General features: G+C 41.8%; 1 protein-coding gene across 3 annotated transcripts in view; it reads right to left on the reverse strand.

Moving 5' to 3' along the window:
* Nucleotides 1-9,887: 9,887 nt before the first annotated feature.
* Nucleotides 9,888-15,709, reverse strand: part of PLAG1 (PLAG1 zinc finger) — a 49,076-nt gene continuing 43,254 nt past the window's right edge. For 2 of the 3 annotated variants that reach the window (XM_075023313.1, XM_075023314.1), the window contains exons 3-4: nt 13,170-13,528; nt 9,888-12,570 (exon numbers count right to left, since the gene is read on the reverse strand). In XM_075023313.1, the coding sequence (XP_074879414.1) occupies nt 11,307-12,570; nt 13,170-13,411 (1,506 nt within the window). In that variant the 5' untranslated portion in view covers nt 13,412-13,528 and the 3' untranslated portion in view covers nt 9,888-11,306. The remainder of the gene's footprint in view (nt 12,571-13,169; nt 13,529-15,709) is intronic. The other variant, XM_075023315.1, reaches the window with a different exon arrangement.

Here is a 15,709-nt window from a genome sequence, read left to right on the forward strand (position 1 = left end):
AGAAGTGCACTTGTTACAACCTGTGTTCACCAGGTTAAGGTGGCAGAGAAGGTTCAAAAGGACAGTTGGTTGAGGGAGAAGAGTAGGTAGAAGGATGCGTGGATGAAGGACCTGAGAGTGGACCTGTTAAGCTGACAGCTATAGGAGCATAGCTGGAGATTGTGAATGCTGCAGAACACAGCAGTAAAATCTATGTTCATAAAACAGAGGGTTAGGATTGGGGCTGTTCCCAAATTACTTTGGCTGAAATCTCATTCGGAAGGATACAGCAGACTTTCCATACTATTTTTTTCAAAATCCATGTCCTCCCCACTCCTTCCAGTTGTCCCTTTTTGGGTAATTTTCCTGTTACCCTTTTCTGTTGGAAACCTTTCTGTTTTGCCCCTGTCACGGCAGGCATGTTGTATTGTTCTTGGGGAATACAGTGAATTTTTGAACAGGAAGAGGGGCGTATTTTGGGATCTAAACAGCCTTAATGTAGCTTACTGGCCTGTCTCAAGCTGACTACTGAGGACCAGAGCAGGGGGACATCCGGTGTCTTTGAATGTGAACGCAATTAAAGCAGATTTAAAAAGAAGCAGGCTTTTATTCTTAATAAATGTTATTCTCTTGTAATCCACTGATGACTCGGCCCAGTGACTTCCCACGAGACACAACCGCTGTAGGACATCCTTGCCACGCTTCACAGCCCTGTTTAGCTCCAGCATTACTGCAGGCTGGAGGAGGGGGCCACGGCGTGACCCAGGGAACTATTTTCAGGGGGGAGCAGGGCTGCTGGGGACAAGCTGCCCCTTCCTTCCTGGCTGCCCTTCCCCAGGGGAACCCACAGCATCGCACCAGGCACCCACAGCAGCCTCCAACCACACTGGTCCCATTTCACTGCTATTTCCACAAGGAAAAAGGAAGCTGTATGAACCAGAAGTCATCAGCAGAGAATGCAACAGGAACTTTCACAAGTGGCAAGAGGGAAACACAGTCTGTATCCCGAGGGCTGCAATATGTCACAGCTACGCAGTATGTCACAACTACCATAACCTGTGGCAGCGATGGTTCTGTTCCAAGCTTATGTGTCCTATTTCTGCAAGTAAAACATGCCCGTGCATCTGATGCTGCAACAGCTGCCCAACCCAATCTGTGCTTCCAGCTGAGAAGGAATACAGAATCAGTCTTGCTCGGTTCACCCGTTTATATTTCACTTGTACATCAGGAACACAGAAACTCTTTGTTTGCCATTACTGTTAGTTGCCACTGCTGTTCGTTGAGTTGCTGGACAGCAGAAGTCAGCCCTGACACCAAGGGCCGTAAAGGACTGATACGGACGTCACCCACCACAGCAGAGGACGCATACCAAACACCAGAGTTTCATTTTGATCAAGGTGCATCACTGTTCTGGTTCTTAACAGCCAAAGTTTTGTCTAAAACAGGAGATGGACAGAACTGGGGATTGGAACCGATTTCTGAGAGTTTAAGAGTGTATAGTTATATTCTTCTCCACAATCATGACTTTATTTCTCTGTACATTTGGTTGGTGTACCATGTAAGAAACCCTTGAAGGCTTGGCTGTCCAGTGGCTTCTAAGAACTGCTTTACAATATAGAGGTATCATTGTGTTTCTACTAAATTACTTTATAATCTTGCTAAAGGAGTCAAATTTCTCTCTCAAGTACTTAAATTACAGCCCTATTCTCAAAACCGCACAGTTCCTTCGCCTGTGCCTTAGTGATTTCTGAGAGGTTTTCTTCCCAGTTTCAAATCAAAGTTTTCTTTTTTCTCCATTTACTGTCAGTCCCTGTGATCTCAGTTTAGGATTTGATGATGAACCTGCATTCTTCCTTATGCATATAGTGTTTCACAGTCCAAATGTTGCTTCCAGTCACACCTCATAGACCTCAAACGATATTCAGAGATGCCTGAAAGCAGTTCTGATATGATCAATTGCACAGGTGTAAGCGATACCATTATTTGAAGGCAGTCCATACACAGGCTTGTTCTGAAGACAGGCCACTGATTAACCTTTTTTTTTTTTTTTTTTTACTACAGGCACAAGCCAGAAAAAAATCCAGTTCATATTTCAGAGTTTGGTTGCTTTGGTGAGACAAATGAGACCTCGGATAGTGAATACAAGCAAGTTTTCATTAAAGCAGTCAGAGATAAACCCAAATGCAAAGAACGAATACATCTGCAAGAATTGTGATGCTATTTTACTGCTGAGAGACATAATAATAATAAACATTTTAAAAGGTTAAACCCTAGTTTATAAATAATAAGATCAAGTTTGAAACACACATTGCCAAACAGCTGCTTGATGCTTTTTTCCTTCCCAGGAAGGTTACTCCATGTGTTCAAGAGCACCAAGCAAAGGCTCTCCTTACCTGAATGCACTGAGGTTTTAACTAGCAAGGCAGGTGAGGTTTCACAGCTAGTTTACTGGGGCCTCAATGACCACCACTGACCAGGGTGGACCAGGGACAACAATTTGGGACCTGCTGCTGTAGATTAATATCACAATTGCGAAAGAACACCTTGAGACAAGCTAAGAAAATCTAAACTTAAGGATAAAGATAACAAAATGTGAAATACAGGCTCTCACCCACAGCAATACTTTCTGGCCGTGCAAAGACGGGGTTACCTAACCTGGCAGGTTTACTGCCGTCATATGGTAGGCACCTTATGCAGTATTTTCAGCCAAATTGTCCATTACTAGTTTTGCAGTCTTGCCCCTGGAGCAAAGCTGACTTTGCTGGGTCACAGGGAGATGACAAAAAGTAATGGTGGAATTTGAGACTTGTAGCTTAAGGACTAGAAAACAGCTTCAATGGTTAATGAGAAAAAAAGAGCCACCTACAGCAAAGGGCCCAGGGGGTAATGTTAGCTGCTTTCCCAGGTCCATAGATTTAATGCTGATGCCTAGGACTGAAGTATAAAAGAGTCAGTCTCTCCCAGCAGCTTGCACAATCCCATTATCACAGGTCATGCTCAGCTCTGTGACTATATTCAATACACTGCCATAGCAAATGTGGTAGCTCCCTGCAAACATCACATCTTCAGGGAGCTGCAGAAGGGAAGAGGCAAGAGGATCAACTAAATTTGGTGGCTCTGAAGTGATGCCCTGGGCACTCTGGTGGGCCATGGCAAATTATCAGAGGCTGCCCTAAATTACAGGGTTTTAAACCTGCTCAATTAAAATGGCTTGTACAATTCAAGTATGTTGTTACAAGGATTACATCAGTGAATAAGCAGAAGCTTCTTGCAAAAATAATGCTGAAGAAAAATATGCCTAAGCTGAAGAGAGCACATAAACTATGGGGCAACCTTGTAACACTTGACTGGCATAAGGAGCCAGACACTGACAAAGAGGAGGCAATTTTTAGGTGAGGACAGACTTCAGTGATTTTGGGAGTTTAGTCTGTGTTTATTTGTCATTAAAGTTTGATAATTGATATTCCTATGTTAGAGCTCGGATGTTGCTCATTTATGGCATGCCCCTCAACCATACAGAGCCTGTATTTTCATTTTCAATGTAAGTACTTGTGAGGGAACTTAAGGATTTACTCATGACCATGTGTGTAACAATTTAACACAAAGTAAGCCAGAGTTGAGCTTAATTTCAGAGGCACAGCCTACAGAACTTTTCTGCTGGAATTGTATCTTAATACTACACAAGGATAGCTGACAAACACCTTTCTCATGGGAGTCTGTGTGCCCCTTAGATAAATTGCTGTCTCTCATAGATTAATCAAGTATTTGGAAGAAACTCTTCCAACTTGCCTGGGAAGCCACAGAGTGTTAACTAGGAGATACCTTTACAAACTGCATGATTCATTTTGGACTTGTAAAACACAAACACTTTGAACTTTTTTAAGTAAACCAAAACACAATAAAACTAATTTCTCAACTTCTCCAGGTTTGATCACTACCCTCCCATGCATGCATACATGTACACACATACATACACATACACACACACAAAAGTTTAAGCAATGTACTGATTTTCAGAAACTGTGACTATTCAGGTTCCCGGCATTATTTTACATACATCAGGCAGAGATCTGACTGATTGATATGAAAACGGACACTAAACCATTCTTCTTCTTTGTACTCTGCAGTTCAGTGCAACAGTGAAAATCAGTGCCATGGGCAAACTATCAAGGATCAATTCAAATGATTTCAAGCCCAGCCACAGTGTGCATTACTGTAGTCCTGTTTTCAGACTGCTCAGCTGATAGCTGATGTCCCTACAGTCCCCTCTGAGGCAAACTAGCTTTCTAGCTGGTGATTTTGTGACACAAATGTCCCCAAAGGAGACAAGGTTGTGGGATGACAATGACATTGAAGAACACAACTGTTAATTTTATTTTTTAAAATACTTATTTCTCTGGAAATGTTAATTTCTTGAGGATGCACAGACCATTACAACAAATAAATTATATAAAAGTAAAAATACTGAGCAAGATGTTAGACCTTTATTGGGAGTAGACAAAGTTTATACTGAATTACCTGGGGTATAGCACATGAGCAGGAACTTGAAACTTCACGCTACTGCTGCTGGGGTCTGTCATTTTCAACACCACTATCTCCACTGTCGTTCAAAACACAGAAATACAGCATTGCTGTTTATTTGCTAAAGGCCCCAGCTCATAATGATAAGCAGCAGTTAATCCTCCAATACACTTCTCAAACTTTTAAGCACAGACTAAATTTTGTAATAGAGCTTATCTTGCTGTCCTACTTGCTGCCTGTTTGTGACCATCAACCCTTACTGTGCCAACTACGGCAACTGCCACTTTGGAAAACCTCATTTCTATCCGATTTAATACAGTGTTTTGATTTGCAAAGCGAGGAAGCCAACAGCATGTAGCTGTTCAGTTCTCGCTCGTCCAGTAGCAGCTCTGCATCACAGTTTTGGGTTCCTCTGTCAAAAAACCACTCTTTATCCCAGGGCATGCTTATACATGGGAAGGAAAAGGAGAGTGAAGGGCAAAACCACAACAGTCTTTCTCTTCCACTTCTGGAGCACAGGGAGACCAGGTATAGAGGATACTGAAGGACCATTTTCCTGTACTTTCTTACTCAAGTTTTGGAAAGGGGTGCTTACAGGAGAGACAGAAGGGAAGATACCTGTGGCTCTGAATTTAACAAGGAAAGCTCTGGAGGGACTGCACCAAGAGATGTCTGGATATAACACAGATACTATCCATGCAATCACATTCCACTTATTAGAGAGGGTGACGGAGTTTCTAGAGGGTGTCTGTTTGGAAGGAGGACATGTTAATTCAGTAACAGTGGGCGAGACCAGCTATGACAGCGACACAATAGGGTGGTTTTCTCTTGGCGTGGGGGTGCAATAAATGGTTTCGCAGAGTATATTGTAGAGCATCTGTAGAACTTCCGACCCATATAACAAGGCCAACCCTCTCAAGCAAGGTCAGAAACCTCTAACACAGAAGTGGTAAGTCAGCTCAGAGGAATGGGGTAGGGATCACAAGAAAGGAAAAATGTCTGTGTACAGAGAAGGCGAAAGCCAAAAACTCTAACGATCATTTCTCTCAGACTGGGTTACAGCAAGAAATCTAGGAAGTCAAGACGTGAAAAAGAAAGGAACGCAAAAGCAGGAAAACACAGACAATGCTGAGGATGTTAACGAAATAGGTTCTGAAAAAGCAATGAAACATGAAATGCTAGTCTTTCACTTTCCTGGCAAACAGTCCACGCTAGGGAACAACTGTGTGGAATGAGCAGAGAGGCAACTGCAGTTGTGAGCAGGCTGCTCGTCTGGCTGCGTAGCACCTCCTCCCCCCATGCATTAGAGTCAGACTTCTTCGGCAGTGTCACAGGCAAACGGGAGATCTATGGGATCAAAGCAACGGAGTTTCTCCTGGAAATATTTCAGAGACAACCCATATACTGTGTCTAGCACATGCCACACCCTTACAGCTTATCCTGCAAACTATAACAATTGATGTAAATTACTTGCATTAATCTGAAATGATGGAGAATCACTCACCTACATCTCCCAAACGAGCAGTCCCACTACAGAAACCCCAAACTCACCTTCCAGAGTCTCACAGCATTTCAAAGTGCAATTTGATGGCAAGCTCAATTGCTTCCTTCAGTTCAGATCTGTCTTGTCACAGACACAGTAGCATCATCCAATTTGTCCCTTGGTGAAATCATGACATGCAGATACTTATGCTTTAAGATTTTCTGAAAAACTGACATTTTACCAGTCGTAAACTAGAAAGACAGTTATACCTTTGCAAACTCAGACTAACTACACCCAGCAAAACTGGGTGTATTCTGTAATTACTTATTGTAATCCCAAACATGCAGATCAAGATTATCTATTGAAATGCCAGACATAAGTTATTCATTAACTAAAACCATTCTGTAATTTTATTGATATATTTTGTGGAGTTCACATATTTTTGTACAGCAAACATAACACTGTAGGCCACAAGAAGCTGCAGCACTATTGTTTAATAGCAGCAAGGTATATTTTATAATCAGGGTATGTGGACAATAAATAGTCTGTTTCTTTGGATGTGAATGTTTAAAATGAAGTTCTGCTGCAGCTTCATAATGTGATTGCTATTTTACAGAGCTTATACACAAAAATATATATGCAATCTTTTTGTCTATATTTTATACAAATACAACAGTAGTTTGTGAATACATTTTAAAGTACATATACATGATAAGCAACTCAATTTCCCATATCACAGGATAGCAAATTTTAAATGCAAGAAACATATACAAATTCAGTCTGGAATGCAGGGTTTTCTGTGTCTTTTTTTTCCTCTATTTTTGACTCAAAACTTTTATCATTAAAACATTTTAGCACACAAGTCCAAACAATTTTTCCACTAGCTAAAAATATAATTTCAGCAATCCGAGTCAGGTTTGGGTGTGTCATCATTCCCCAATATACTCTTCCCAGTTTTTGTCTAAATTCAAAGGCTTTTATTAATATATAGTATGTTCTTCACTCCACACCATATAAAAAGCCCACATTTAATTTAACTAGCAGTCACCTATTTTTGTGAACAAGAGCTGGGCTTGTCAGCGTTTAAATTTGCATGTCCAAAATTTTACTTTTGCAAGTGCATATGAATACATTGTGGTGTTGCACAAAGTTCATTAATGACAAATTAAGTCACAGTATAAAAATATATCATACAACTATAGGTCTAGTATAGTCCTTTTTTCTATGGGTAAAAATACATCTGAATGAGACAGGGAGGTTTGTAGCACCATGAGAGGAGTTGTATCCCAAGTTACATTAGCAGCATGATCCAATATAACAATATTGCAGGAGTGTTTCTGAGGAGATAAACATTCACTCTGGTTCAACTGTACCACTGAAGCTTATACTGAAAAGTGTTTACATATGATTAGCAATAGTTCTGTGTCACTTCCAGGGCTAGATAACTGTTATCAAAAGACACTGCCTTCCAACAAAAGTAAGACACCCTTATTGCATAAAAGCTTTGGGACTATCCAAACACATTTTGAACTACTGTGGCATTACTTGTACTTGAGCGTGATGCTAAGTAGGCTGTGGCTTTAACTGTACGCTGGGAGGATGCAGGATGGGCAGCTAAGCCTATACAGTTTACTACATATCAGATAAGTACATTTATTTCAGAGGCTTATCTATAGACTGAGAAGAATACAGGATGAGCTGCTAAACCAGTGTATGAGACAGACATAATGAAGGATGCAATCCTGCTCCCCTCGACTTTTACGGATGCAGGATCAGGCCCTAAATTAACTTCAGACAGCAGCATAGCGATGATAGGATATGATAAAAAAAATCTGTATCAAATACTGCACGTTAAACATTTTTGACATAGTTTACCACCCAGTACTCCAGAGGACACAGTTTGCAATTGGTGAGGACAAACTCCTACTTTTTTTTTGACTGGTATTCAAAATGGCAGTAGAAGACAGTGTAGTTTGAAACATGTAAACCTAGTAAAAACCATTGTAAAACCCTTAAGAAAGACACACTGGTTCTGTGCAATATAGCAAATTGATAAGAAAACACTGTAAAAATGTACCTGTTTAAAATTACAATGTCTACCATTTTGTACACAAAGCATTATACCAAAGGCCTACATATACGTAATCTAATGGCACTTGAAACAAATTATAATAAAAGGTTTTATAATAAAAAGCATAACCTGTAAGAAATTTTCTTAAAAGGTTTAGGTTTTCTTTTTGAAAGTGCTATATCTTGTAATATGTGTAACATAGAGGTTGACCAAGCTTTATTTTAAAAAATATTGGCCTATAATACAAGTTTAGCTCACTAGGCAAATGATCCTGAAAATATGTACTCTTAACATTCATTATTAGCTTAATAAAGCAATCAGCTCTGGCTCATGTTTCAGTCAGTATATGGTTTTTAAAAACCGCTACTGCCAAATTAACAATAAATCACTCTATTCCACAATTTACTACTAAATAAAGCACAAGCAACAAGTACACAAAAATATATATATTAAAAAAAAACAACCAAAAAAAAAACCTTACTAGAAGTTTAGAAGTTGCACAAAGAGTGGTGCATGATCAGCCAGCCCTCCCCCCCCTCCCGCCGAGAATCCATCTGAAATCGAGAAAACAGGGTTTAAAAACTGACGGCTTAGTAGTGGCCAATATTGACTCTGCCTAAGTGATATTCAAAAGCACTCCGGTGGTGGTAGTATTGCTTACAATGTCAGTCTGCTTCCACGTTACCGTACATCCTAGTTCAGTGGCAAACACGCTCGGTGCAGCCACACACTGAAACCCTGACTGAATGAGGTTCAATATCTTGTCTGAGGTCCCTATTTCTCAAGTGAAATGTACGTCTAACTCCAAAGTGAAATGTCAATCCCTTTACAGAAGCTAAGGCACGAACAAAGTAGTAAGGGTTCTGGCTACGCACTAAGAAACGGGTGTTGGCAAAGTGTCTGTTGGGTTTTGTTTCTTTAACGAAGTCTAATCGGCAACTGAGACCGACAAACAGTCGCTACGGACTGGAAATTCGTGTGCCAGCGGCTGCCCAGGACGGGCAGCGCTGCCCGGCCACGCTGCCGGGTTGGCTGCAGGATGCCGAGCGCTCGCAACTTTCCTCTGCTGCAGGGGGAGTTGCAGATGCTCGCCTCCACGCGGGACATAACCCGCTGGTGGAATTAAGTCCATTTATCTTCACCTCAGACTGATTTAAAGGATTGAGGACAAACCCGAGTTCTTCCTAGATGCGTTATGGTTGCTGATTTAAACTAGAGTTACATTCGTTTGCATTCACCTTGTGCTCTGTTCATCTGTGTTTTTCTTTCCTTTAGAAAGGTGAAGAGAAAAAAAGCAATATTGAACAAATCATTCAACTAAAGATGTAAGTAAGCAAGCAATCTGTTTCACAGAAACCAGAGGAAGCAGTCATGAAGCAGAGCTAAAAGCCCACTTTGAGATAACGTGCTCCTAAACCCAAAATCTAGGAGTAGTTTGCAGAATTTCAAAAGGTATTTTCCTTATTAATACATCCTTATTTTAATGCCTTTGGAACACAAACACATTTATAAAAATGTTATCTTTTAGTAATAAAATTTAAATACACATATGTATAAAATAGTAAAACTACACCTGCATATTGCTCCTAGAATTAAAAAAAAAAAAAGTAGGAGCTACTGATAAAACATCTGGAGCATGAGCTCCTTAAATGGGAGCAACTTTTGTTTCTGTGAAGTATATTTAGTTTAACCACTTAAAACCTTGTATGAATCCTCATTATTGTTTGAGAGATACTAACGTATTTGATTTCTATTTTTTAATTCCTTGTACAAAAATGACAAGGAAATGAATGTTATTGTTGAATTACAGCAAATCTAGTTTGCTTTCATGCATCACAGGGTTGTTTTTTTTTTTTTTTTCCTCTTTTGGTTATTAGGGGTTGGGGAATAGAATATATTGCATTAGGTAAAAGTGGTGTAAGCAATATGCTTTTACTTCACTCCTAAGAGTCCTGTCTTTAAATCTTGGCAATGGGCAAAAAGTCCCTAACCAAGTACCCAGGTGTAGAAAGTGTGATTAACGTCTAACTTGTTGCTTAGGAGGACATAACACACCATGTAACACAACTGAAAAGATCATTCCAATAAAAAAAAACCACCACAAAAAAACTGGTATTTGCAAATTTACATTCACTCTCTGACTGCACACTAGTTTTGAACTGAAAATAGATACACACTTTCTGGCTGGACTTGATCCACCCTTTGGCGGTGGCAGCTGGGAGAAGACTGATGCCTACAAATGTGAATACACTATCGGAAGATTCCTATGCAGTACTTTTTCTATGCTACTAAAGAGAAAAAACAGCAAGTTAAGAATTAAAACAAAAACTGCGACAAAATATTCTGCATTACTACATTACAACACTTTTATAGTTCAAGATCAGCCATTAATTTCGCCTGTTTCCCTCTACCAGAGTCATGAAAGCACAACAACACAGTTCCAAATTCAACTTGAAACATTTGTCATTTAGGCAAGCAGAGATTCTCTGTTGAAATTCTGTTCAGCCATGATTTTAGAGAATTAAACTAAATTTTTTTCTTCCGTTATCCATAACAGGCCACAAAAATTTAAGCCAGAAAATGGCAAAATTCTTAACACCTTTTATAATGACTTCAATACAAGTCAAAATGCTATATATATGTACATGTGTATATATGGACTTCTATATATACACACACAAGTTTTCAGAAAAATCTGAATTCTATATTTACTTTAAAAATTTAGATTTGTCATTATAGAACAGATCAGATTTGTCACCATTTGAGAAGAGGATTTGTTTGGAAATGGACTGGAAAATTTTTTTCCCAAATCTTCAGGAATCTTTGTGATATATATTTCAACTGGATTCTTTGCAAATAGTAAAATATATCAAAAGTAAAAGTGGTAGTTCTACCACTGACATCAATAAAACGGAATAGCTGGTATGGTTGAAAAAGTTTTAAAAAAGGGATGAGTGTTGAGAGTTTGCTTGGGATGACTTTCTACTGAATATTTGAAAAGTGTCAATTGGCAGTGAAAATGAAAACAATACAATGAGACTGTTTTTTAAAAAAAACCAACAAAGTAAACACAGCTGAGAATAAACACTTTCAAAACATTTTTAAAAAGTTAATTTAAATTTCTTACTGGCTTCATGAGATTGGTACTGTACAAAAGCGAGAATTTATAATGTCTTATAGTAGGCACTAAGTTAAAAATGGTCACCTAAGGCATTTCTACAAATAGACAGTAACAAGCCAGCTTTGTACATCCTATTGGAAAGCTTGATGAAATCGCGGTAGGGTGGTGGTTGTGCTTAGACTGCTTGTGAAAGCTGCTGACAACGAGTGCAGAGACCCAAGACCTATACTATTGCTAGGATCTTGAGGATCCTGGGTTTGTGGTGGAAGTTGAGTCATAGAAGAATGTGCCTCCTCTTGTGTATAACTCATTCCGAGGTTTCCCACTGAAACAGAAGGATTATAGGGAGGGCCATTTACAGGTATGAAGTTGAACAGCTGAGAAAAGTCCAATGATGGGGTGTTTAGAGGTTCGCTAATAGGAACGGAGCCCTTGGAAAGGGAAACCTCCCCAGACCCATCATCTAGTGGCCCTACTTGTGGATCCAGCCCTAGTTTTGATGAAGATGCTTGAGAATCCTGGGATGAAGAAGGCATACCACTTTGCAACTCCATCAAGTAACTTTCGATTTCCCCTTTCAATGGCTGTTCTTTTTCAGGCATAGAAATTGCATATGAGGTAGTACCGAGCGGATATTTCAACGATAGCTGGTGAGAAGGGTGGACAGACTCCATATCTATTGGACAAGGCATTCCCAATGGTAACGATGTGGCAACCATTTGGTGTGCAGATGCAGAACTCTGCATGGACTGAATCTGAGTGTTGTAGAGATTTAATTGCAAAGTGTTTGTAAATGGCTTTGATGTCAGTTCACTGGAAGGTAAAGACATCACTGGAAGCAGCTCATCCTTAATAGGCACAGAAACATTGCAGGTAAAGGGATCTAGAAGGTCCATTGGCTCTGTTTTGACCTTCAAAAGTTCTTGGTTGTGACTTTTCTTCATGTGGCGTGTGAGGTGATCCTTCCGCCCAAATCTCTGTGCACAGTACTGACAGAGGAAGTCCTTTCTTCCAGTGTGCACTACCATGTGTCTACGGACATCCTTTCGGGTGTAGAACCGACGATCACAGTGTTCACACTGGTGTTTTTTCTCCTTCACTCCACCCGATGACTTGCCTGCGTGAGTTTTTAGGTGCTCCAGCAGCACTCCTGTGCTTTCAAAAGTCTGCAAACATACCTTACAGGTGAGGTCACCGCTTGTTGCAGCATGCAAAGCTAGGTGACGTTTGAACCCAAGCTTGGTATTGTAGTTCTTTCCACATTCTTCACACTTAAAGGCCTCTTTGTTGGGATTGTGTGTATGTAGGTGATTCTTTAGGTGATCTTTTCGGTGAAACATTTTCTCACAATAATTACACTTGTGGGTTTTCTCAGGAGAATGAGTAGCCATATGCCTTTAAACACAGATATATTCTGTAAGTAATTATTTTGATCAAAAAACACACGTGCTCATTTTTTAATGGCAGCTAAATACTACACTAAGGGCTGCTTTGCAACAGAACCTTTTAACTGAAAGCATGACACTACAAAGACAGTTCGACAAATTTAAATATAGCAAAACGCGAGCCATTTCTCTTAAATCGACACTTTAGTTTTGGTGGGTTTTAGCTACTGTAACAGGGGTATATGGGCAAGTATGAAAGTACTCATGTAAAAGTCCATAGCCAAAAAATTTTCAGTCCATACTCTTTTTTCTTGTGACAATTCCTTATACAAATGAATACTCTATGCTCATTAAAAAAAAAACAAAACAAAAACAAAACAACAAACAAACAGAAAACAAAAGCAGAAAACAAATTAAGAAACAAAATCAAAGACATTAGCTTGCAAACTTAGGTAATTTAGAATTCTAGAAACAATCCAATGGCTACTTTAATTAACACATCCTCTCTGCAATCAGCTGAAGGCGTACACAAATATATACTTTTACACGGCTTAACACGGCCAACATAAAATAGATAATATAATCTGAAAGATAAATAGAGTTTAATACCTTAGTAATTTGTACTTAGAAACAAAGGCCTTGGTGCAGTCTTGTTGTGTGCACTTGTAGGGCCTCTCTCCTGTGTGAGAGTATGAGTGAACCTTTAATTTCTCAACACTGTTAAAGGCCTTGTCACACAGTTGGCAAGGAAAGTTTTTTCTTGGTTTGGTTTCACCACGCTTACGTTTCCCTGAAGGGACTTTCTGGGTATCTCTTACTTCTGACAAATCACCAGGAATGACAGTGGCCATCGCAGCCTAAACCAGGCCTTCTTGTTGGACACTTGGGAATTGCCCAACTCCACTAAATGATTTAGCTTTAGATGGCTTCTCAAGTTTCATGTGGTCGTAAAAGAAAGCAAAAGGGGACTGGAAAAAAAAAATAAGAAACAACTAGTTTGTAACTAAACTTAGATTTTGAAGTTTTACTTGCTATGTGAAGCTTCTGAATAAAACTTAAAAATAAAATTAGGTTCAGCTGGTCTAATGTAATACCTGCAGGTTTCTTTACACTATTTGCTGCAACTCTTAAAACGCATTGCTCAGGATGAACAGATCCACATATGCCCTGAAATCACACCTCACAACCTTCCCCTCAAGCGCTGATGGAGAACAGCAAAGTTTCTACCAGATTACGGGAGGCAGGAGGCAAAGAGCCTACCTACCCAGACAGCCTTTGGCAGCTTTGGATTTCAAAGGCATTAGAGCCGCGCCTGCGGTGTTTGCACAGACATACACGCACACAAGCACGCACACATGCACGCACATAGTTATCGAAGTGAAAACCTGTAAGCCTCAAAACGTTTGAAAACCTGTGCGAAAAGCAGCGGTACCCATGCTGACAGTCTGGGGGGGCAAAGCTTACGTACCTCCTCGCTGTGATTACCGCACACCTGTGTATCTACTCTAGTAAAATGTACGCATTGCCAATGATTGTAACACCAGGTGAAACTCTCCTGTAAACATACCCTCTACTAACAGAGACTTGACGTATTAATGACACAAACCCCACGGATTAGGGATAGATCAGATAGATCAGGGTTTCATCAGCCCAGGGGTGGAGACCCCCGCCCTCCTCACGCTATCCTGCAAGACGTAGGGGCTGTAGGCGTTCAGGTTTAGGCTAGCTGAGGACCGAGGCTCTTATCCCGCTGGGGCACTGCAAACCGTGCAGTAAACCAGAGGCTTTCAGCTAAAGGAGGTGCGCGAGGCTCGCGTCTGACGTGCGGGCGAACAGCTTTAAATTCGTCATCTGGTAACACATAGTAGCAACTGGGCTCCTGCCATTACAGGGCACTCAACAGCCCTCCTTTGTCAGGGGTAGCTGACGGCTTTTTTTCACCATCGGAGCACAAGTGCTACTACAGATACCAAAATCCAGCACTGCCCGCTGCGGGAAGGGTCGGGCGTGAGGTCTGCGGCAGCGGGGACGAGGAGGAGGACAGCGGGAGGACGGCACTCCACGCGAGCGTTTGGCAGGGCCGGAGAGCCCCCAAATCTGGCCTTTCTCCCTCAAAAGCAGCAACCGCCCCCCCCGGCCCCGGTGTCGCTGGCGGCAGCTGCCGTCCACTCCGGCTTCTGCCGGGGCAGCTGCGCGAGAGGCGGCTGGGCCAGGCGGCACCGAGGCCGGGGGCAGCGGCCGGGCTGGGGGCTCGGCGGCCGGCCGCCCCCACAGCCCCCAGCAGCAGGGCAGGGGAAGGCAGCAGCTGCTGGGACAGGTGGAGCCGGGCAGGGAGCACCAGGCCGCAGCTGCTCCAACCTAAGGCCGTCTCCCTGACAAACAAAACGGACTCTTCCCCGCTGGCAGCGAGGGGAGGCCGGATAGCTTGGGGGCGGCCTGGGCCCGGTCCCAGCTGTCCTCTCTCCCCTGGTGAGGCTCAGCAGAGACAGGGGGAGGCAACCGTGCCGGAGGGGAGCGGAGAGCGGTGCCCAGGTGCGATGGGGGCAAAACGGAACAGTCCTGGCGAGGGCCCCAGCGTGGCCCTGGAAGAACGCGAAGGGGAAGGAGAGCCTGTGTTTTCCTCCGTGCGTGGCGGGACAGGAGGGCTGGAGGGGCAGGGAGGCGGAGAAGGGGATGCGCCTCTCTAATGCTTGCATTTTATGAAATCTTCAGACTGAGATCTCCGTTTGAAACGCGTATGCAGAGTATGTCTTTGTCTATGCCTCTTCCTCCCTCCTCCCCATAACTCTTCCCTCGTCTTTATGAGAGGAGAGAGGTACTGGCACACCAAGATGGAAACCTGCTGCCTTTTGACCCTAAAGTCCTGGAATGGCAGGTTAAACTACGCTACCTTCCTGAAGCAAGAAGTTTTGTAAGACCACCTTTACCCCCCCAAATATTACATGGAACCACTAACCTCTTTAAAGATATCCAGTGAAAGAAAAGGACTCTTTATGAGTTCAGATTTGTCTTGGACTCATTCCCACTCACGGGACGAAGCCTGGAGACACCAGTTCCATGAGTGGGAACATGCACAGGTCTTCAAAGTATCAGCTTAATTTTATTTACTGTCTCATAATAAACTACCTAGTTCATAAGTGAAAGAATGA

This window comes from Buteo buteo, chromosome 3 (assembly GCF_964188355.1).
Source record: "Buteo buteo chromosome 3, bButBut1.hap1.1, whole genome shotgun sequence".
Lineage (NCBI taxonomy): Eukaryota > Metazoa > Chordata > Aves > Accipitriformes > Accipitridae > Buteo > Buteo buteo.